At 51.1% G+C, this 19532-nt stretch overlaps 6 protein-coding genes across 6 annotated transcripts; 3 read left to right on the forward strand and 3 right to left on the reverse strand.

The window, feature by feature from the left end:
- Positions 1-2355: 2355 nt before the first annotated feature.
- Positions 2356-4080, reverse strand: CGCS363_v002532 (Lactose permease; the record flags this gene model as incomplete). The annotated part of the gene is made up of 3 exons (XM_036634381.1): positions 2356-3052; positions 3115-3774; positions 3830-4080. The coding sequence occupies 3 exons, from the start codon at positions 4078-4080 to the stop codon at positions 2356-2358; spliced, it is 1608 nt and encodes a 535-aa protein (XP_036499641.1).
- Positions 4081-5049: 969 nt separating this feature from the next.
- On the forward strand, positions 5050-6923 carry CGCS363_v002533 (uncharacterized protein; the record flags this gene model as incomplete). Its single annotated transcript, XM_036634382.1, has 5 exons — positions 5050-5137; positions 5191-5377; positions 5434-5548; positions 5601-5635; positions 5693-6923. The coding sequence occupies 5 exons, from the start codon at positions 5050-5052 to the stop codon at positions 6921-6923; spliced, it is 1656 nt and encodes a 551-aa protein (XP_036499642.1).
- Positions 6924-7264: 341 nt separating this feature from the next.
- On the reverse strand, positions 7265-8775 carry CGCS363_v002534 (putative trans-acting enoyl reductase; the record flags this gene model as incomplete). The annotated part of the gene is made up of 5 exons (XM_036634383.1): positions 7265-7982; positions 8047-8171; positions 8244-8316; positions 8367-8514; positions 8709-8775. 5 exons carry the CDS (start codon positions 8773-8775, stop codon positions 7265-7267), a joined length of 1131 nt encoding a protein of 376 aa, XP_036499195.1.
- Positions 8776-9943: 1168 nt separating this feature from the next.
- Positions 9944-10742, forward strand: tdiE-3 (putative methyltransferase tdiE; the record flags this gene model as incomplete). Its single annotated transcript, XM_036634384.1, has 4 exons — positions 9944-9954; positions 10034-10171; positions 10250-10669; positions 10715-10742. The coding sequence occupies 4 exons, from the start codon at positions 9944-9946 to the stop codon at positions 10740-10742; spliced, it is 597 nt and encodes a 198-aa protein (XP_036499638.1).
- An 817-nt stretch (positions 10743-11559) lies between these two features.
- CGCS363_v002536 (uncharacterized protein) lies at positions 11560-12315 on the forward strand (the record flags this gene model as incomplete). Its single annotated transcript, XM_036634385.1, has 1 exon — positions 11560-12315. One exon carries the CDS (start codon positions 11560-11562, stop codon positions 12313-12315), a length of 756 nt encoding a protein of 251 aa, XP_036499639.1.
- A 271-nt stretch (positions 12316-12586) lies between these two features.
- Positions 12587-15019, reverse strand: CGCS363_v002537 (uncharacterized protein; the record flags this gene model as incomplete). The annotated part of the gene is made up of 4 exons (XM_036634386.1): positions 12587-13072; positions 13141-13580; positions 13635-14676; positions 14765-15019. The coding sequence occupies 4 exons, from the start codon at positions 15017-15019 to the stop codon at positions 12587-12589; spliced, it is 2223 nt and encodes a 740-aa protein (XP_036499640.1).
- Between the last annotated feature and the right edge of the window lie 4513 nt (positions 15020-19532).

Here is a 19532-nt window from a genome sequence, read left to right on the forward strand (position 1 = left end):
TTCGGTACAATTGCACCGATGGCGGAGGAAAGGAGACGGGGAAAGGGTCCAACCGTCCAATGTTGACCACCTCCCTGACGGGGCAATTGAGCCGGACTGCAGGTCCCGCAGATGTTCCACCGAAGAACCGAGGGGAGCTCAAGGTGTCATTGGGGTGCGATCCAATGGGGAAGAGCCGAGGAGCATGCGGGGTAAACCATGGATAGAGCTTGGCGGCGAAAGAGGTTCGAGGAGCGAAATTAGACATGAAAATATGCATATTGCTCACATGAACGGACCAGGGTCGAACGGGGACTGCCCTTGATGGAAGCTGGTCTTTGATGGTAGCTTCAATCACGCAATATCGCGCCATTGAGAGCTGATAGAGAAGATTGGGCACTGCAAAGCTCTTATCGCGGTAAAAAAGATAAAAGTTGCAATAGATGCCTTGCATCGAGCACTGCTGACCCCTGGAGATTGCGAGCTTGGCGGAGACACCGATGCAGGAACGCGCCGGATCTCCGGAACAGACATGGACCACCATCGGGCCATCGCAAAGCTTGACAGGTTGGAACGAATGATGAGATGAACCTGGGAGCCGTTATCAATGATGTCGAAAAGCCTCGAATGGCGTTAGAACCTCTACTGAAGATTATCAGGAAGACGCAATACACCCTCGTCGCCAGCGTCATCCTACCCCACTGCCCCGATCGCTCGCATCGTCTTTCAGGCAGTACGATTTTCATCACACAAATCATAGATTATCACTCAGAACCATCTTACGACAAAACCATGCCATGGCTACAATCTCATTCGTCGAGCTTCTCATTGTCCTCATGGTATTGACAAAGACGGGGTCATGATCCAACTTTGACTTGATCAGTAAACATTGGATGTTGGCCATCGAAGCAATCTATTCATATTAGCAAATAGAGCGATTGAGCACGCACCCGAAAACTTGACTGACTGATCGGCGCGGGCCGTCATAGTTGACTTTCTGTCGGCTAATGCCGGTCGAGCATGTGGTGCTGTCACAGCGAGCGAGTCCCACACCAAGAGATCTCCGGAAGCCGGAATGACACCTTGAAAGTCCAAGGGGTAGCAAGTGCCGTAGAGTCACACCATGAGCTCACTCATACAGGGAGCTTTCTTTTATACAAGGGCCTTAGACTCCAGAGCTTACGGGTATGCTACCTTCTACTGTTCTAAGCTTTCATTTACGCTTTCGCACAGCGGGTTACCACCTGCAGGCGGACCTTCTTGACTGCCGTATGAGACGGAGAATTACATGAGGGTCAGGATGGAATAGGCTCCATGCGGAGCGAACCCCTGACGACGTACAGGAGCGCAGATTCGTTTCCGCTTCGGGGTCCTGGAAAGGTTGACGTACGAATCCGTGACTTCGTGCTCATCTGTGCTCAGTCGACGAACTGCAGGAGATGAAATAGATAAGAAAATAATCTTCCCTCTAGGCGTGGATAAGAAGAGTAAGTAAGCAGGTAAAGGGGCCTCGAAGAGTATAAGTAGGGAAGCAAGGGCAACTTGAGCAGTAGGACTAGTAAGAGTAGTAGGAATAACAAGCACAAGCGGCAGAAGGCGCGAGCTTTCGCTCTGGGGATTTCACTAGACGCTGGCTGCAGCATCCATAACCCAGTATCCTTTCAACCTCCCGTCTGCCCCTCTGCCTCATTGCAACCACACCTTGGGCCGACTATCCAAAGGCGATCATTCGGAATTCCATTTTTGCCTTGAAGTCAATTGTTTCAGACGCAATCTTTAGGGGGCTACTACCTGCGCCGAATAAGAGAGGCGTAGGGCTGGAAAACACCAAGGTCAGATGATGATCAACTGAGCGTCACTGGCGGCTGTGTCTCGGACATTGTCACAACCTATGCAAAAAACCAACACCAGCTAACCGAGTTACGTTGACTGCATCAATGGCCGAAGGTATCAAGGCATAAGTAGTCATCCCAAGATTACTAACTTCCCAGCTGCTTGCGATGACCGGGGGAAACAGAACAGCCTAAATATCAACAACGCTAACCCTTCAATGAATACGAAGAACCACCCCCAGCTGCTTGCGACGAACGGAGAACAAAGGGATTACTATCCTTGTATAACTAACGCAGATTCTCAAACAAATACAAAGAACCGCCCCAAGCGGACCCAGTTACATCGACAACATTAATGGCTAAAAGTGTCGAGAGAGGTGATAACATAGGCGACAGGAGAAATAACGAGAGAGAGGATGAGAAGGACGATTGCAGTCATATCGTTTTAACAACAAACGATGTCGTTTCCTTAGACACAGCATCGAATATGCAGTACTCAATACAATCAAAAACCAGCTTAGCTACCATCACGTGCTGCCCAAATTCAAGCCTTAATCTCACTTCGAGCATCATGCTCTGCGACGTTCTCGTGAGTTTCGATCACAAACTTCTCCGTCTTACGGGCGACCTCGTCCGTCAACCTATCCTCGTTACCATCCAAGATGACAGCCGTCTCCTCCAAGCTCATCTTGCCCGTCTCGACGAACAGGAAGTACACCACCACGGCCTCGAACGCCAGCCAGACATCGTAAGTGATGTAGTACTTCCACTTCGAGTTCGTGACACCCACTGGGTTGGCGTACTGGTTAAAGATGAGGGCCAAGGCAACGAACAGGTTGTAAAGAACCAGGCCCTTTGCTCGGAGATTGAAGGGCAGAATCTCGACGACATAAGTCACCTGCAGAGCACCCCAGCCCATGTTGAAGACGACGTTGTACAAGAAGATCATGGCCAAGACGCCCTTGGCGAGGCCTGGTGACCCACTGCCCGTAAGGTCGGTTTGTTGTTCGTAGGTGGCCTGCAGAGCTGTCCAGGTAACGTAGCAAGCCAAAGCGCCCAGAGTCGAGGCAAGGAACATTGTGCGACGGCGGAAGCGGTTGACGAGGAACGACGCGATGAGACCCCAGATCATACCCCAAAGAGTCATCAATGCGTTGATGAGAGTCTGGGTATCTTGGGAGGTGTAGCCGATGGAGTTGAGGATCAGACTGAGATAGTACGAAATGAGACCGTTACCGGACCTAGATTTGAATGTCAGTCAAGTTGTTTTTCCACGTGGAGTTTGGCGAGAAAAGGGGCATACCATTGAGAGAAGAACCCAACTGCCAGGATGATGAAGAAGCGCCGACGGTTTCCGGGAGTCTGGAAAAAAGACATGTACGATGTCGATCGCGAGGCCTCAGCTTCGAGTCGCAAGGCCGTCCTAATTTCCTCCATCTCCAACGGAACTACCAGATCTGTTGGGTCTCCATTCGCATGATACTTGACAATAAGAGCCTCGGCCTCGGCATCTCGTTCCTTCGAAATCAGCCATCTTGGTGACTCTTCTATGAAGAAGCAGAGACCCAATTGAACGATGCTAGACACTCCCTGAAGGATCGAAGGAATGCGCCATGCCCATGTGTTGCCGATTCTGAAGGTGCCAAAGGTAATCCACGCCGCCGATAGGGCACCGAGGCCCCATAGAGAGTTGTAGATACTGACGAGAGGGGCACGTTGGGATGGGTAGGCCAATTCCATGATCATGAGAGGTGCGGCGGTGATGTTGAGCGCGAGACCAAATCCGAGAACTCCACGGGCTGCGATGAACATGCCGACATTTTGTGATGCGCCTTGCAATGCCACACCAATGAGGAGAATGGAAGCACTGAAGAGGAGGGCAGGCTTGCGGCCGAAGCGATCGCAGAACCAAGCGCAGAAGGGAAGGGCCACCAGTTGTCCAACGTTCTGGATCGCATTTAATCTGATGACAGCTTATCAGCAACTACGCTGGGGCACGCATTCCCGAGCAAACTTACAGTCCTAACTGTTGGGCATCCGGGTTGTTGAAAGACTGCTGCCATGTGTCCAAGGACTGCAGTCCATTCATCATCGATCCGTCATAACCGGTCGCGTAACTCGATACCAATGATAGGACAAGGATACAATTCAGCTTGACAATACCCGGGTTGGAAAGCCATTTCAGCGATCCTCTGTTCTTCGCAATCGCCGCATCGACAGTCACGGGGATGCCGCCTGGCTCTACTGACGATGTTGGACCCTTCGCCATGGTTGCGATCTTCCAGAAATGAACAGAACTAGAATGCGACTCACGCGAGCTCCGAGTACCCGGGAATGGCGATGTTAATATTTGACGGACCCGAAGAGATAACAACCCGAGAAACAAACACGCTTTCCTCGGGTACCGATATCAGCACCAACAAGCCCGGCCAACCTCCGGGCCGGCTCTCACACGATCCAATCTGTCGGGCTCAGGCCGCTCGGGGGTTTTGCCCATACGCGCCAGATCGAGCCAACAGAGGTCAGGTCAGGAGATACCAGCGGGGTTGGGGAATCCCTCACGTTGTCGGCAATAGCTATCGGTGCCGAGGGCAGTTTATCGGGCGAAAGCCTTCCGAATCAGGTATCGCGGGCGATATGCCATGCGTAACGTGACCTCTCAGGGGTGCGGAAATATCGTCCGGCAATGATATCTATCAGCACCTGATACGGCCAGATATCACCAACAACCACTGGCCCGCCTGTGGGAAAAGCCCCAGTCCGATGTTTATCCTGTTTATCCTCCATGGACCATGGTGCCACTATCCCCGGCCAGCATGCGGTCTCTCCCCCGCAAAATGGTCACTCGTGACCCCGCTTGAGCTCAGCTCACTAGCGCAGCGGCTTCTCTCCCAAGTTGGGGTATGTAACCTTGCCCGGGGGCCGGAGATGGTCCACCGGTCTCCGGCCCGGTTCGGACCGGGTCCTGGGCAAGCTGGGATTGGTATCTTTGATTGGCGGACCTTTCTGTGAGAGAAGACAGCATAGCAGTGCGGAGGTTGGCGTGAGGGGTTCATGACGATGGCCTTGTTGATTCCCCAGACTAGGGGATATAGCGGCATCGAACGCGTGGTCCTCATGGCGAGTTATGGCAAGGGGTATTGTCAGTATGAGGATATATAGGTAGAGAAAGCGGCCTAGACGTAATGGGATTCCTTGCCAAGAATCTTCCTCGCAAAAGTACGGTTTGTTGGGCACGATGCATCTCAAATTGGCCGTCGCTTCACTCTTGACCTCCGGCGCGACGCTGGGGGTCAACGCCGCCAGCAAGCCCAAGTTGTCAGCCAGTAAGGATTGCGCAAATGGTGAAAGACATTCAATTTGACTTACACTACCACAGGTGCTCAAAGTTTGTTTGACTACTCCATGGGGGTCCAGGACGCTAGATGGGACCAGTCGTACGCTGCGATCTTCTACCCCGACAAGGGACCGTGGTCTAACAGGTTTACTGCCTGGTACACGGCGGGCTTGCTGCATCGCAATGAGGGAAACGACGTGGAAAACGCAAAGGCAGCAATTCAGAATATGTAAGAAACTCATTTGGTCTTTTTTTTATTATTCTTTTGACTAATTCCGAGCGCAGTCTTCGGTGCCAAATGACGTCGGATTTTGAGTCAGCGTGGTATGGAACATTTAAGCTCTCGCCTGATGAGCCGGACCCAACTCCCAACTCCACACTCTATCCACCAAAGATTTATGTAAGTTGGGTCCGTGGAGCCATTGACGGCGTATCTGCTCACCTGGTTCTAGACTACATACGATCCGAACTGGAGAGAGTTTATTGGGTAAGTTCTATAAAATCACGAATCCCACGATGCCAACGGCAGCTAAGAGCAATGTAGAACACAACTTGTGCAAGATGTGGAGCTCTATTCCGACCTCCTTGGCGCGGATCTCGTCAAGAAAATTGAAGACGCTCTCGAAATCCAAGCCGTCGGGGCTATGAGACGTAACGGCAGCTACCCCGATGGCGACAACCTCATTCTTCGCTACTCTAACCCAGGTCTCATGCGCGCCCTTACAGTCGGCTGGATCGGCGCCCGTCGTCAAAATTCTGCCTTCACCAACTTCGCCAACACTCAAGGGAGCGAGCTTCTAGAGCTCTTCAAGTCCAACGGGTCTAACACCCTCGGCGAGTACAACGCCCCAAACTACTACGGCATGGATGTCTGGGCTCTGGCTGCAAACATCGCTTACGGACCCCGCAACGCCACCCTGACCAAGAACGCCGAGTTCATCTTGACGGAGTTGTGGAAAGATATTGCGGAGCACTACAACCCGTATCTCGGCAATCTCGTCGGTCCGTATGACCGGGCATACACCCGCGACATGACAAAGTATTCGTCCATTCTCCCCATGTACTGGTGGTCTGTATTTGGCCGCGAGTACGGTCCACAGCCTCTTTTGGGAGAAGGAGACTTGATGTACGATGCTGCACAGGGTGCGGCAATCTCCTTGGTTGCAGAGACGGTCGCGAAGCACATTTCAAACAGTACCGCAGCTGCTCTCAAGTCCAAGGGCTCCTGGACGGGGTCACGAAGCCTCACACGGCATATCAAGGAAGAGCTGGACACTGACGTCACTCGCACCACCACATCCTGGATCAGTGGACCTCTCATGATCGGCGGACAGCAGCTCGCTGAGACAGAGAACCGAGGAGATCAATTTGTGCCGGCCATTGCGCATTGGGCTTCGGACCCTTCGCATAAGCCGTGGCCCCTGGTTGGCTTCTTCCTGCTCTATCCTTCTGCTTCGACGATTAAGGCCGTCGCGAGTGAGAATTTTTTGAGCATCTCATACCCAAACAAGACTCAGGAAGGCTCTGATATCTTCACCTTTGCCCTTTCCGGAATCCCCCCATCATGGACTCTGGGAGGCAAGTCTATTACCGGCTTGGAGGAATTGCCATGCTTAAACGTCAACGTCTCTGCGCCTGGATTGGAGAAGTTGCCTATCTCGTATGGTGATCAGCTGAGAAATCACTGGTACTACAATATTTCCTATGCGGTGCCTGCAGACTTTGAGGGTGTCCCGCATGTGAACTTGACGATGGAGTACACCTGCGAAACCTAAAGTGAATGGAGGCGGACCGTAGCCCGGGTTGACATTGACCATTCTTTGTGTATATAAAACATAGGTAGCGCGTACAGCAGTGCCTTTTCCATAGACTTACTGAATTCTTTTTGCATATCTCAGATGGCAGAAGCTCTCCTGAATTCCTATCAGACCAAGTGACATTAGAGGCTGGTAACGTTGGCGCCGAGGTAGCACACGTAACGGTAAGCATACATTAAGAACGATGCATTCATTTCAAAATGCAGCAGAATAGATAGCGAAGAAAGAATGTATGATAACGTATGAATTGCCAATACTATTGCTACATGGAAAGACGCGATAGATCATAGAGAATCATCTCAAAGCTTGAAATTTTCAACGATGGTGGTCTCGATCTGGAGACCTCCCTGCCTTGCCCTCTCCACAAAGTCCGGGCCTAACACCCCAGCCGTCAGACATCCGCCTTTAATACCCGCTGACAAGTTCCTATCGTACAACAGTGTGGCGCCTGCCTGAGCCATGAGCATGGCAGCGAAGGGGTAGTTTCCCTCGTTGTATCTCAACTTGATGACACACCCCTTCCCACGATTCTTCTCCTCTGCGGGGTCGGCCTCAACGAAAGCTGCCGCAGTGAAAGGCAAACTCTTGATCTGCTCTTCAGACGGGCCGATACCCAAGTCCGGTGCGGTGCGCATCAGCAAATTGTAAAACCAGGGATACTGCACCCACGAGAACAAGGTGAGAATAATATAGCAGCGGATCAAGTTGAAGACGGCGCCCACATACGACTGCGCCCTCTCGTACTCGTTGTACTGGAAGTTGGGACCCCAGCTGCCTTCGGGACCGCCCAGGAGACCCCAAGATCTATTGATGAGGGTGCGCACTTGGTCGCCCGGCGGCGAAGAGAGTGTCAGTAATCCAAGCACGGGATGCGTGTGGATTCCGTGGACCGCCTCGATGGGTTTCGTGTAAGGAATCGGCGTCAGCAGGGACGGGTGACCAGCCGTCGCGATTGCTTTCGGGCCTCCGCTCGCAAATGACAGCATCGTTCGCATGGTGCCGCCGCTTACATTAGGGCTGTAGGTTACGCTCAATTAGCATAAGACCCCATCAACCAGATTGCATCAGACTGTGGGCTTACTCAAGATCATCAACTCGCAGCGTCATCTTCCCCATTCGTGCCGACCATTTCTGTTTGAGTTCGCGGCAGGCATGGATGGCGAAAAGATCCATTTCTCCAGTCATGGCGCCGCAAGAATGAATCAGCTATTTGCGATGCCGGTCAGTCGATACGTTGATGTTGTCTGTCATGAAAAGTCAGGTGGGGACGCCACCTACCGCAACGCCGTTTGCCTCAGCTTGCTCATGATATTTGGTGACCCAGTCGTGGACAAGAGTGGGAACACCGGCACTAGTGTTCGCTGTTAGATACCATTTGAAGAAGCAACGGACATCACAAACCAGTCAACATAGTCGGTCCGCTGGTCGATGCACGCCTCAATGATTGGATCTCCGTCAACCGCATAGACGACACTGCTGATGCACACCTTCGCTCTTCCGATCACCTCCCCGAGTGTCTTAGCATCGTCTGGTTCGACAATTTCAAGGTCTAGTTGCGAATTAGCATTCCCACTAGCCTAGCAAAATCAGGGCACCCGGATGCCTCACCTGGCTGCACTCGATCGGGATATTCTTTTCTCAATTTAGCTGCCAGCCTTTCGAGACGCTCTTGTGACCGGCCGGCGACTGACCATTTGAGGTTGGTGGGAAAATGGGCCGCCATGTGTGTGCATACCATCGTACCGGTGAAGCCAGAAGCTCCGAGCACGACAATGCCGTACTTTCGAGGTTCAGAATTGAATACCGCCATATTGTAGTTAGGTCAGTGGTTGGGTCTTCGTATCTATTATTGTGGAGACTTCGTCAATGGAATACACCTGGTGGAGGCCAGCCGGAATTGAAGAAAGTGCTTGCAACGCTGATTCTCGGACCCTGGTATCAAGCGAGGCCTGTGGATTGGCTTGTCTTATTTATCTATTTACAATATTGGTGGAACAGCGGAGTATTGGCGGACTTTGAGGTACGCTTTGGGAGGCTGCAGGCGGAACACATCCGCCAAGGGCAACATGCAGGACAACCAACAGCGCACGTTTTGTCAATGAGGATCCAACGGCTTGTTGGTTGGAAACCGGCGTAACTCGCTTGCTTGAGGAACAGGGGTGGTAGATTAGATAAGCTTGAATAAATTGCTTTAAGCTGGATCAGTTGGCTTTAATTTCTTCTTCCCTTCTTGTCTTGCTCATCATTCTCGATGTGGCATTCAGTAATGGACACCAACAACAACATAATGAGCACCGACACCACCGAAGTTCCTACTCAAGCAATGAATCAAATCGAATTGGCTGTCGATGGGGTAAATGGAACATCACACCCAAACTTTCACTGACTTGATGCTGATCCGTCGTGGCCACAGTCTTCGGAAGACGGCTCTTGGGAAGTGGGAAGTACACGAATCCCCTGGACCTTGCTCAATTCACTTATTCTAACCAATGCAATTCAGAGGGTCGCATCTTCGAGCTACAGTCTGACTGACTCGATTCGTGAATTTCGGGTCGAGAATGGCCGAACGTACCACAAGTACAAAGACGGACGTGTGTGACATTTCTGCGCATCAAAACTACGTATTGTTCAGCAACTGAGTTCTGAAGGTTATCATGCTCCAAACGACGACAAAGAAAATGAACGGCTTGGTAAGCTTGGTACAGTCACTTCTTTCGCGAGGTGTGCTTATAGAGGCTTCAGACTTACAACACCATCTTTGTCTTCTCACCCTCGATAACCGCTTGGGACTTGCGCCGGCCAACCATTCCAACTCTAGGGCCATGCGTGTCCTCGATGTTGGTACAGGTACTGGAATTTGGGCCATTGATTTCGGAGAAGAACATCCGGATGCTGAGGGAAATAAGTCTCTTTCACGTACCTCATAATTCCAGTGCTGACTCCAGCTTCAGGTTATAGGGTTTGACCTCTCGCCAACAATGTCAGATACGTGAGTGCGTCCTTCTTCCAAGGTCGCATATTTCCTCGGGCACAATTCAAAGTTTAGTTTCCGATGCTGACTGAGCAAGGGTGCCACCCAACGTGTGGTTCGAAGTCGATGATCTCAATGAGGATTGGAACTGGTCACAACCGTTTGATTACATCCACAGTCGCTTTATGAACGCGTCCATTGCGAACTGGCCAGATTTCGCGACGAAGATCTTCAAGTGAGTCGTATAACCTCGGCTCTGCAGAACCAGTTGTTTGGTCGTTGACCCAAAGAGTACTGATCTCAGCGTCCCTAGTAACCTCACTCCTGGTAGGTACGTTGAACTGGTTGAACTCGACCTTCATGCGCGCTCCGACGATGGGACTCTCAAGCCAGACTCTGCCATAACACAATGCACCAGATTGTTGGGGGAAGCTGCTGAGATATTCGGACGCCCTTACCAGGAAGTCCCGCCTCTCGTGCAAGTTCTTCAAAATGCCGGTTTTGTCGACGTAAAAATACATGTGCACAAGTGGCCGACGAACACTTGGCCGAGGGATCCTAAATATAAGGAGCTAGGCATGTGGGCCAACGACAACTTCAATGATGGATTTGAATCGTTCGCTATGGCGCCTTTGACCAGAGCTCATAACTGGAAAAGGGCGGAGGTCCAGATTTTGCTCATGCAAGTGCGAAAGGATTTGAAAAACAGATCCATTCACGCGTACTGGCCAATGTGAGTCGCTCATCTACCCTTGATGACTATTGCTCATCGATTTAGGTACAACATCTACGGACGAAAGCCTTGAGAGAAGAAGCAGTCCCAGCACATTGTATACAAGATATGACGTGGAGGGTAAACTCTGGAGACCTCCGGCACAAAGGCCTATGACATAATGCACTTTCACTATCAGACCAAAGGTGAACACTAGACTCAAGTAGATGATTGAGCCTTCCGCAAGTACCCAGTGACCTAGTCTGAGAGAAAGTACGCACGTAAAGTTGAACGTGTCGAGATCTAATACTTTGACTGCACACTTGGGAAATTTCCTCCAAAGGTTGTAACTCTTGGTTTAGACCTTGGCCTACGTGCAATTTCTAAGTTCTACATTTGCGATATGACAACTACTATGTTGTGATCTCGAGGACCATGGGTTGTGATGAACTTCTTGATTGGCGGACTTCGTGGCGACGAGTCGTCGTCTTGTGGAGCTATTGACGTGTTTGGTTGAGGGCAGTAATGCATATCATCAGTGGCTGCGCAAATCTCGACGAATTGACTCAATCCAAGAATAGCGTACTAGGCAGTCATTCGGAGGGTGAGGTTTGAACATGACAATGCACAGCCCGTGTTATTGCTGTTGGGACCTTTCGGCGATACCTGAAGATTGAATGCCTACTGGGTCCACAGGTAAGTTGCCTTATCTATTTTTACCATCAGTACCAGGTACCTTGGACACACGCCCGAGACAATGAGGCACAGCACCAACAAGGCCCCTCCTTTTTCTCATCGATCAAATGAAATACCCGCGTCTCCCAATTCTCTCCTCAAATAACTCCGCCCTTTTTTTCTTTTGCCTCAGTTCTTCTCGAAGAGCATCTTGAAAGTTCCATTCAACAACAAACATGCCCCAAACTCCCACCAGAAGAGCATCTACAGGCGGCAAGGCGCCCCGCAAAGCTCTTTTGCAATACGTCATTGAGGAAATGCCCAGCCATGATAACACGCCCTGCATTACCGCCTGGCGACGTGCTGTGAGGCTGCCAGTACCCGAAAAATATGCGCGACCGCTCTCAGACTCCGATTCGGACGATGAGGATGGACAAACGCGCCCGAAAATGTCTTATCAGATATACGACACAACGCTTTTGTCTGCCAACCCGGACCATCTGAAAACCCGAGCTAAGAAGGTCCACGAAGAGACATTCAGAGCGCGCTGGAGAATTGGATTTGATTTCCACGATCGCATTGACCTCTGGGCCATGCCGCTTGCCGTGGACGCATCTACCGAGGAGAGAATCGAGAAGTGCAGAGCACATGCCCGTGCTGAAATTGCGTCACGGGAGCACGCCGATGATACTTTGCACATTTCGCGACTCATCAACCACGTGGATTGGCCTCGAAGTGACTGGCGTCGAGTCATCATCATCATTGACCGGCCACCAGAGCTCTGGAACGAGAATGAGGGAGGCTTCCTGGTGGTCTTCTGGGATCTGTCAATCGAGCATCCTGCAACAACTTCAGGGGAAGTTGAGGGGCCCCAAAGCGGCCAAGATGAAGGCCAGCAGGCACCGGATATGGAAGTTGTGCGTTGCACTTATGATGGCGTGGGAAAGGTGATGGGGGAAATTAGAGAGGCTTTCCAGGACTTTGAGGACTGATTTTCTGAGGTGTTTGTAAGGCTTCCTGCGGGTAAATAACGCAAGAGACAAGCAGTAATCAGTGAACTTGAATCAAATGAAAATCTAGATATCGGTAGAGACAGTTGCAACTTCAAAAGTGATAAGCAGAGCCAACAAAACAGTCCAAGCAAACAAGCAACATGACAATATGTCCACGGCCGGTGTCCTCCCACACACAAAACCCATCCCGTCCACCTGTCCGCCTTCTGAACCTCATATATTCCAACCCGGCCACCATCCAAGACATTACCTAAACGATCTTGTCCGGGACGCCGATGTTCGGGTTCTGGTTGGAAGCATCAAATGTGACATCCTTCCAGCCATAGGCACCATAAATCGAGGCGCCGGCTGGGAGACCGGCCGGGCGAGGAAACTTGAGCTTGGCTGCAGTGGCAAAGCCATTGGTGCCGAAAGCATCATTCCTCCACTTCTCCTCGGCCGCGGACCGCTTGTTCTTCGGGAACTTTTGGTCGAAGACAGTTGCGGACTGTGTCGCCCAGGCGGCGGCGAGGGCCTCAATGTCGCCAAGCTCCTTGTCGATCCAGTACGCCCAAAGAGACCGCATCGAGGGATCCCCCTTCGAGTTTTTGGGCTCGCCAGCGCGCGCACCCCATTTATACTGTTGATCAAACGTGTACATGACAAGGTCTATCCAGTTCGCAACGCGGGCCCATTTCTTCCAGATGGTGTCCGTCTGGCCGTCGCTGGCGCCCAAAAATTGAAACGGGGCCACACCCTGTGTTGTCTCTGGTTAGTTGCGTCTGTGAGAGTGAACATACGGAGTTGTTGTTTGATCTTTCTTACCCTTCGCATTTCTGTTCGAAATATAGACTGTGTGTTCATCTTGGAGTAGTCACTGGCTACCCTGTTCATGCCAAACCACTTCCCCTTGGCCATATTGATCTCTTTTTCGAGTAAGGCGAGGTTGTTGTTGCCTCGAGTGGCTGGAATACGCTCAACGTTCTGGCCTCCCGAAATTGACTTGACCCCGTCGGATCTTCCGAATCCGTAGGCAATCAGGGCACCCCCTCGTTCGCCGGAAGATGGGGTGAAGAGATCGCCAGCATTGGTCTTGCCAGGCGAAACGATAAGGAATTCGGTCTTACTGTCTTCGGATGACAAAAACGTGTCAACGACCCATGCAGCTGATGGCATCTTGTATGTAGTCCCAAGCTTTCCGCCAGAATCACTGCTCAGCCAAGACAGAAACCGCATGACAGTTTGGGCTTCAAAGACGTGTTCGGCTGCGCCCTGGTTAGCACACGATATGCCATCATCACTGACGAGGGACCACTTACTGTCGTATTTCTTTCCATTTGCCTTGTTGGCATCTTTCACCACCTCCACGCTGCACTGATTCGTATTCTGTGGATCTTTGTACGCCCAAAACTTGCTGATTTCCGGAATCTTTTCGGCATCGGCTCCCTGCATGTACTTTCCCATGGATAGCGTTACCTCGTACGTACCGCCGAGCAAAAACCCATCGAACTTGGTGTCCTTCTCGGCAAGGCCACGTCCCTGCAAAAGCAATGATCGCGACGACAGTTGGTCTGGGAGAAAACCGAAAAGGCTCCTCTTGCTCATCGATCCGTCCGCAGGAGGTAAGACGCAGGCCGGGGCATCGGCAGAGTTGCCCGCACGGGCGTACATGAGTTGATACTTCGCATCACGAGCTGCCTTTGTCTTTCCGAACTCGCCGCAGTAGGCACATCCGGCGCCGGCTTCAGTCGTGGATGAGGCAGGCGAGGATGTTGTATGCGCTGATGTTGTCTCTGGCTTCGGTGTCGTCGCGGGCTTTGGTGTCGTTGTAGGCTGCGGCTTGTCGGTAGGCTTGACCGTGGGCTGGTCTGGCTTCGTCGTGGGATCGGGGACTGGCTTAACATCGCGGCATCCGTTCTTGTTCTTCTTCTTGCAGCCGACAGGTTTTCCACGCGACATGGAGTCAGGGGCGCCGAGGAGAGACCCAAACACCATAGTGATATCGAAGTTGAAATCCGGTATCCCGCATGCAGGGCCGATCCAGCTCCCAAAGAATGACGCCGCTTCTGCCCCATTCTCGTAGAAAGACTTGGCGCCCTGGACTATAGCTTTGATAGCCTTGGGTGCTTGCCCGCCGGGGATGAACGTGAGACCGGCGTCGGCGATGGAGGTTAAGGAAGAAAGCATCACAGCGCAAATAACACTGTCAAGCTGTTCGAGGCCCTCGATGACAATGTCTGCGATCTCTTCACAGAACTCACACTCACATGTGCATTGCCCGGCGTACCATTCGTTGCAATCTTCGTCTTTGTTGGCGAGACTCTTATCAAGTTTGACGCCCTCAGGAACGAAGAGCTCACACTAAGACACTCGTATCAGCAAGACTATGACGATCACCAATCTGTTTGGCGGGATATTGTGAATGGAACATGAAATCATATTGACTTACACCTGCTGCGGCGTTCTCTACCCCTTTGACCTTCTGGCAATAGCCATCAGCGCCGGCACAGGGAGCAATACTCTTCTCGCGATTGCCAGCGCCAGTGTAGCTGAAGCATTGTCCAGAGGACTTGTACGCTGCAATTATCTGAGCATCCGTAGTACCCTCAGGCTTGGGACACTTGGGTGCTCGAGGTGTAAGTTGAGACCCAGAGACTACCGAGGCAGTGCTGCATAGCAGCCCCAAGACGGAGAGAAGCTTCATGGCTCTGAAGAAGCTACGCGCTCTGGTGCGGGTCAAAGACTGACGAGTAGACAAGTATGATGTGTTAATAGATGAGTTGATTGTGTCGTTGAAGATTGAATACATGATCTTTTTGCGATTCGTTGTTTATCTTTTATATCATCCAACTAGGGAAACACGGGGTCTCGAACACATTGATGCCAAAGACTGATCACAGCCTACACTGCCTCATACTGCCTCATCTGAGTGCCCACGAAGCGGAGAGCCCGAGAGCGTGAAGCTCCTTGTAGATTTGGGGTCTGTTGGTTGTTCCTGGGGCCGTTAGGTGATGGCGATGGTATTTCAGGAGACTCCATAGTTCAGAGATTGACAGTTTGCCTAAGCTAGCCCCCGAACCATTAAACATCCATGGATACTGTAAATGCTCAATGAAGACTCATCTTTGATCAAATGATGTAGTCAAAGTCCCAGACACGCGATCCTTCGGCGACATCAACCCGCGCCCAGGGAAAGGGCCCGCGAACAGTATCCAACAGCGTCCAACAGCGTCCAACAGCGTCCAACAGCATCTACCAACAGCCCCCAACGGATCCGGTTGCTACCGTATCGACTGCGGCGAGCCCTTTGCCAAGTATTCAAAGCCTCAAACTACCCATTTTTCTCCACTTGAGATGTCACGATCGTGATGTTCCTGTCGTGAACGCGAAGCTTGGCAGCTGGTTCCCTACAGCTGTCCCCACTGCGTGAGAACCTTCCGATTTGAAACCATCAACGAACATGCTTTCTGCCTCGCCCCCTCTTTATCAATCCTTCAATTCTACGCCTCAAGAAGAGGTGCCCATGAGGGCGATTGGGGTCTATAGGCCCCATCACACCCTCACATCTGCCTTGATTTGAACAGTGCCTTGCGGCGCAAGGCAGACCAGTGAAGCGTGAGAACCGCGAGGCAAATTCAGGCAAGGCCGTGGAATGAAATTCAACAGGAAAAAGTTTGGACCCTCCCGCCGCTGAGAATGAAATTGAGAATGTAACAAATAGTCGACATTTCTGAATCCAGGTATTCCGTGGGATGCCCGTCAACAGGGGAGACCAAGAAGGGAGTTTGCTGAAAGCGTCCAACGAAGCGACCAACGCCCAAACCATGACTCAGAACTGTACGAGAAGTTTAATTCCAGTCACAACACATGGCATTTGAGCTGGGTGCCTGCAGTCGATTTATAACATGCCTTCGAATTATAAAGTAGATGGGATCATTCTGAGGACTCTGATTCTGGCGTTGGTAAATAACGAGAGAGTTTCCTCCCAATTCGAGACTACTACACCGTTCTTGATGAAAGTCTAGCGTGAGTGGCCTTCATAGAACTTCCCAAGACCTGATTCAGTTTTCTCTGGATTCTGGTCCATATCAGCCTGGCATCTGCATATTCATAGAACTCCACAACCCCGTGAGCCCCATCTCCAGCCGTCTGGTTTCAAGACGAGAGAGTCTTTGCGCAAGTTCCAATTGCAGCAACCCAGCAGAAAAGATTCACGGTGGCAGAGCGAGTAACATGTATCCGCATCTATTGTTGGAGAGTGGGCGTCAGCCCGGCGTTCGCCAGGCCCTTGATCTTCGGAAGGGCAACCTCCACGAAAGCGAAGTGGCCAGCGGCGAGCAAGGCACTGAAAACGAACCATTAGTGGGGGACATTTCGGTGTAACACTTCGATTGAGGTGCTAGCGACGATAGCGACGATGGAAGCCATGGTGCCGAAGAGGGGAGCGTTGCCGTATGTGAGACCAGCCTTGATCATCGTATTCCAGTAAGGGGTGAGAACATGCTTGACGCCCGGCTCGATTTCTTTGTCCAGAAAGATACCGAGGAAAAAGTATTGCTCAAAGGCAAACCGTAAGGACACGGTGGAAGTAGTCACCGGTACGAGGTGCAAGTATGACATGACCTGACGGGTTGCCGAACTGATACATGTAAGCGTAGCAGGTATAGGTCAAGTGTAAATTGAGACTTCGGAGGTTGATGTTCCTTGCACTGTACAAAGTTTGATATGATAAATCAGTGAGACTACATCTATCGGCTGTCTCGTTTCTGGCACCCAGTAGCGGCGAAGATGGCTGTAATTCCAACTCCGCCGGTGCTCGCATGATAACAAGGGTCAACTCCGCAAGTTGACGCAAAGAATTCACAACGACTGCACATATGTTCGACTTATATGCGCCAATGTGGCGTACAGCTTATGCGAGTTGTGCGTTCCTGGAAATGGCCATCGAAATGGGTCCGTAAGCAGAAGCCTTGGCTGTTGTTCTTCCGCCGACTTACCAAAGTCCCAGCCCTCGAGGTGCGGAGTTTACTGCCTAAATCGAGGCTCTTTGGCGGATTCTTTGCTGGCGGTCAAATAGCGGGAGTAAAAACAAAAAGCAAAGGTACATATCAGACCCTGGTTGTTGGTCATTCCCAAAGTTTTCGAAATCACAGCAAAAGGAATTGGTTCCATCCCCGTAAGAACGACATCAGCAGCGTCTCCTCAGGAATATACCACTCTTATTGGCTGATACCCTAAGAGTTTCTAAAACGTCTTCTCGCGGCGTTCTGAAAGTCTATGCTCTGCAATCCGAGGATGCTTCTAGGACCAATGAGGAGTTTGAGAAGCATGTGTGTGATAATATCAATTCCGCATCGGTAAACCTTTTCAAGCAACATAAAGCTGTGAAGTACTCGATTGTAAGCGGTGTCACGGCTGTCACCCGTCACCAAAGCTTTTCACGGTGTGTATGATTTATTAGTCGTCAGACCCTCTGCCCTAGGAATGTCTTCGGGGCTCTCGCCGCGATGGGGGAAAAGTTCCGCCTGGGATAGGCTATTATCAATTCGTGTGCAGTCCTCATCGATTGGATATGATAAATGTCACCCGCAAGCAACCCGGAGTATCATGAAATTGGCCGAAAATGAGATGAAGGCCGGACCGAATATGGATGCTGTAGGCGAGATTATGGTTAGATATGAGAAGGTTTTCGTTGACAACAAGGAGATTGTGAATGAGAATATTGAGGACTAGGCGCCGGCGGGAATTCACCGTAGCATATAGGAACAAAGATGCTGGAATGAGCGGGGACTTCGTCGATCTGCCTGAGCTTCTATTCGTGTTGTATATATGAGGCTCGCATATTGACATGAGCTTATTCGGAGAGATGCTTATCAATGGATATCAGATTAACCTCTCGTAGGACTTGAGGGTTAGATATTAAGACTGCAGGGCTTCTTGATCTCGTCATAGCGGAGGTAAATCTAGCAACTTTTCTTGCGTCCCACGCGATGCGCGCCTCAACCCAAAATGAGAAAAATGTCAAGCTTGTGCATTCCTGCCACTGGCAGAATCTGTGACCAGGTCGTCCGCGACGCATTGTAATTGGGAACACGGTCCGCGTATACCTTCAAGGCTCGTAGCTTCGCCAATTTAGTCAAGTTGTTTGATGCTGCCGCTGAGTCGAATCAACTATAATTCCCCCGAACCTACGTATCTGGTGGTTTGCTCTTAGGCAGTGGTAAGATAAGACTGCTGTCCCTGGGCTAGCCAGGATAGAGTCACAGACAATGGGTTGCACAGTTGATCCATCATGATCATTCTACCTCACGTGTATTGCTATTGCAAGAACGAAAGTGGTGCTGTCCTGAGCCGTTTCCCTGAAAATGCCCAAGTGGTTTTCTTTGACCCAGCATTATCAACCGCATACTCATTGGGCACCCCTGTAAAGCTGGTTGCAGAGGCTTGCCATGGACTTCAAGGTGAGAGCTTGGGGTTTAGTGTGATTCATCAGGGAACTACGGTAAAGAGACCGAAGGTAGCAGTGGGACGTCATGATACCCTGCACACTGGAGGTTTTGTTTCAACGGCAGCCATCGAGCTCCTGAGAAACTATTTTCACCATCTTGGCATCTTGGCCGCTTCGCATCGATGCAACTTCGCTATCGATGATAACCTTTACATTTTCGCTTCGCACTGAGTAGTTGCACCATGGTGGTGGCATGGGAGCCTGCGTCTGAAGAGTGCATTAATGACACTGCCGGGTTCCGGTTTCCCGATCGGTGAGACTGCACACCGCTCAATGACTAGCCGCACTGAACGCGCTGATCTGGCGTTCTCGAAAACGGCTGTTGTAACGAACTGCACTGTCGAAGAAACGTTACAGTCTTTGGGCATCTTGAATGCACCGATCTCCTATTCAGACCTGTATATCACGATGGCGACAAGCAGCGGACATTTGGTGTTCTCAATTGATTTGAAAAGCCTCTTCACCGCCTGTGTCATGTGTCACTGTCCAATCTTAGTTTCAGGCCTCGAACTGAAATTTTATTTTCAGCGCTATTGGCCAGGGCCCCTTGCAGTTTCATATTAAGTGAGCCAAACCGCCCCAAAGTTGGGCAGCGAGAGACAAACACCAATGAAAGCAACTTTGCGATGCACGAAGCCAGCCGTTTGGCCATTCACGCTCTTTGTGACTTGCTGCATCTCGAGGCCACGTTCGTTTAGTCGGTCTGGGC

Source organism: Colletotrichum siamense (genome assembly GCF_013390195.1).
Source record: "Colletotrichum siamense strain Cg363 chromosome Unknown KSG_Cg363_contig02, whole genome shotgun sequence".
NCBI classification, from domain to species: domain Eukaryota; kingdom Fungi; phylum Ascomycota; class Sordariomycetes; order Glomerellales; family Glomerellaceae; genus Colletotrichum; species Colletotrichum siamense.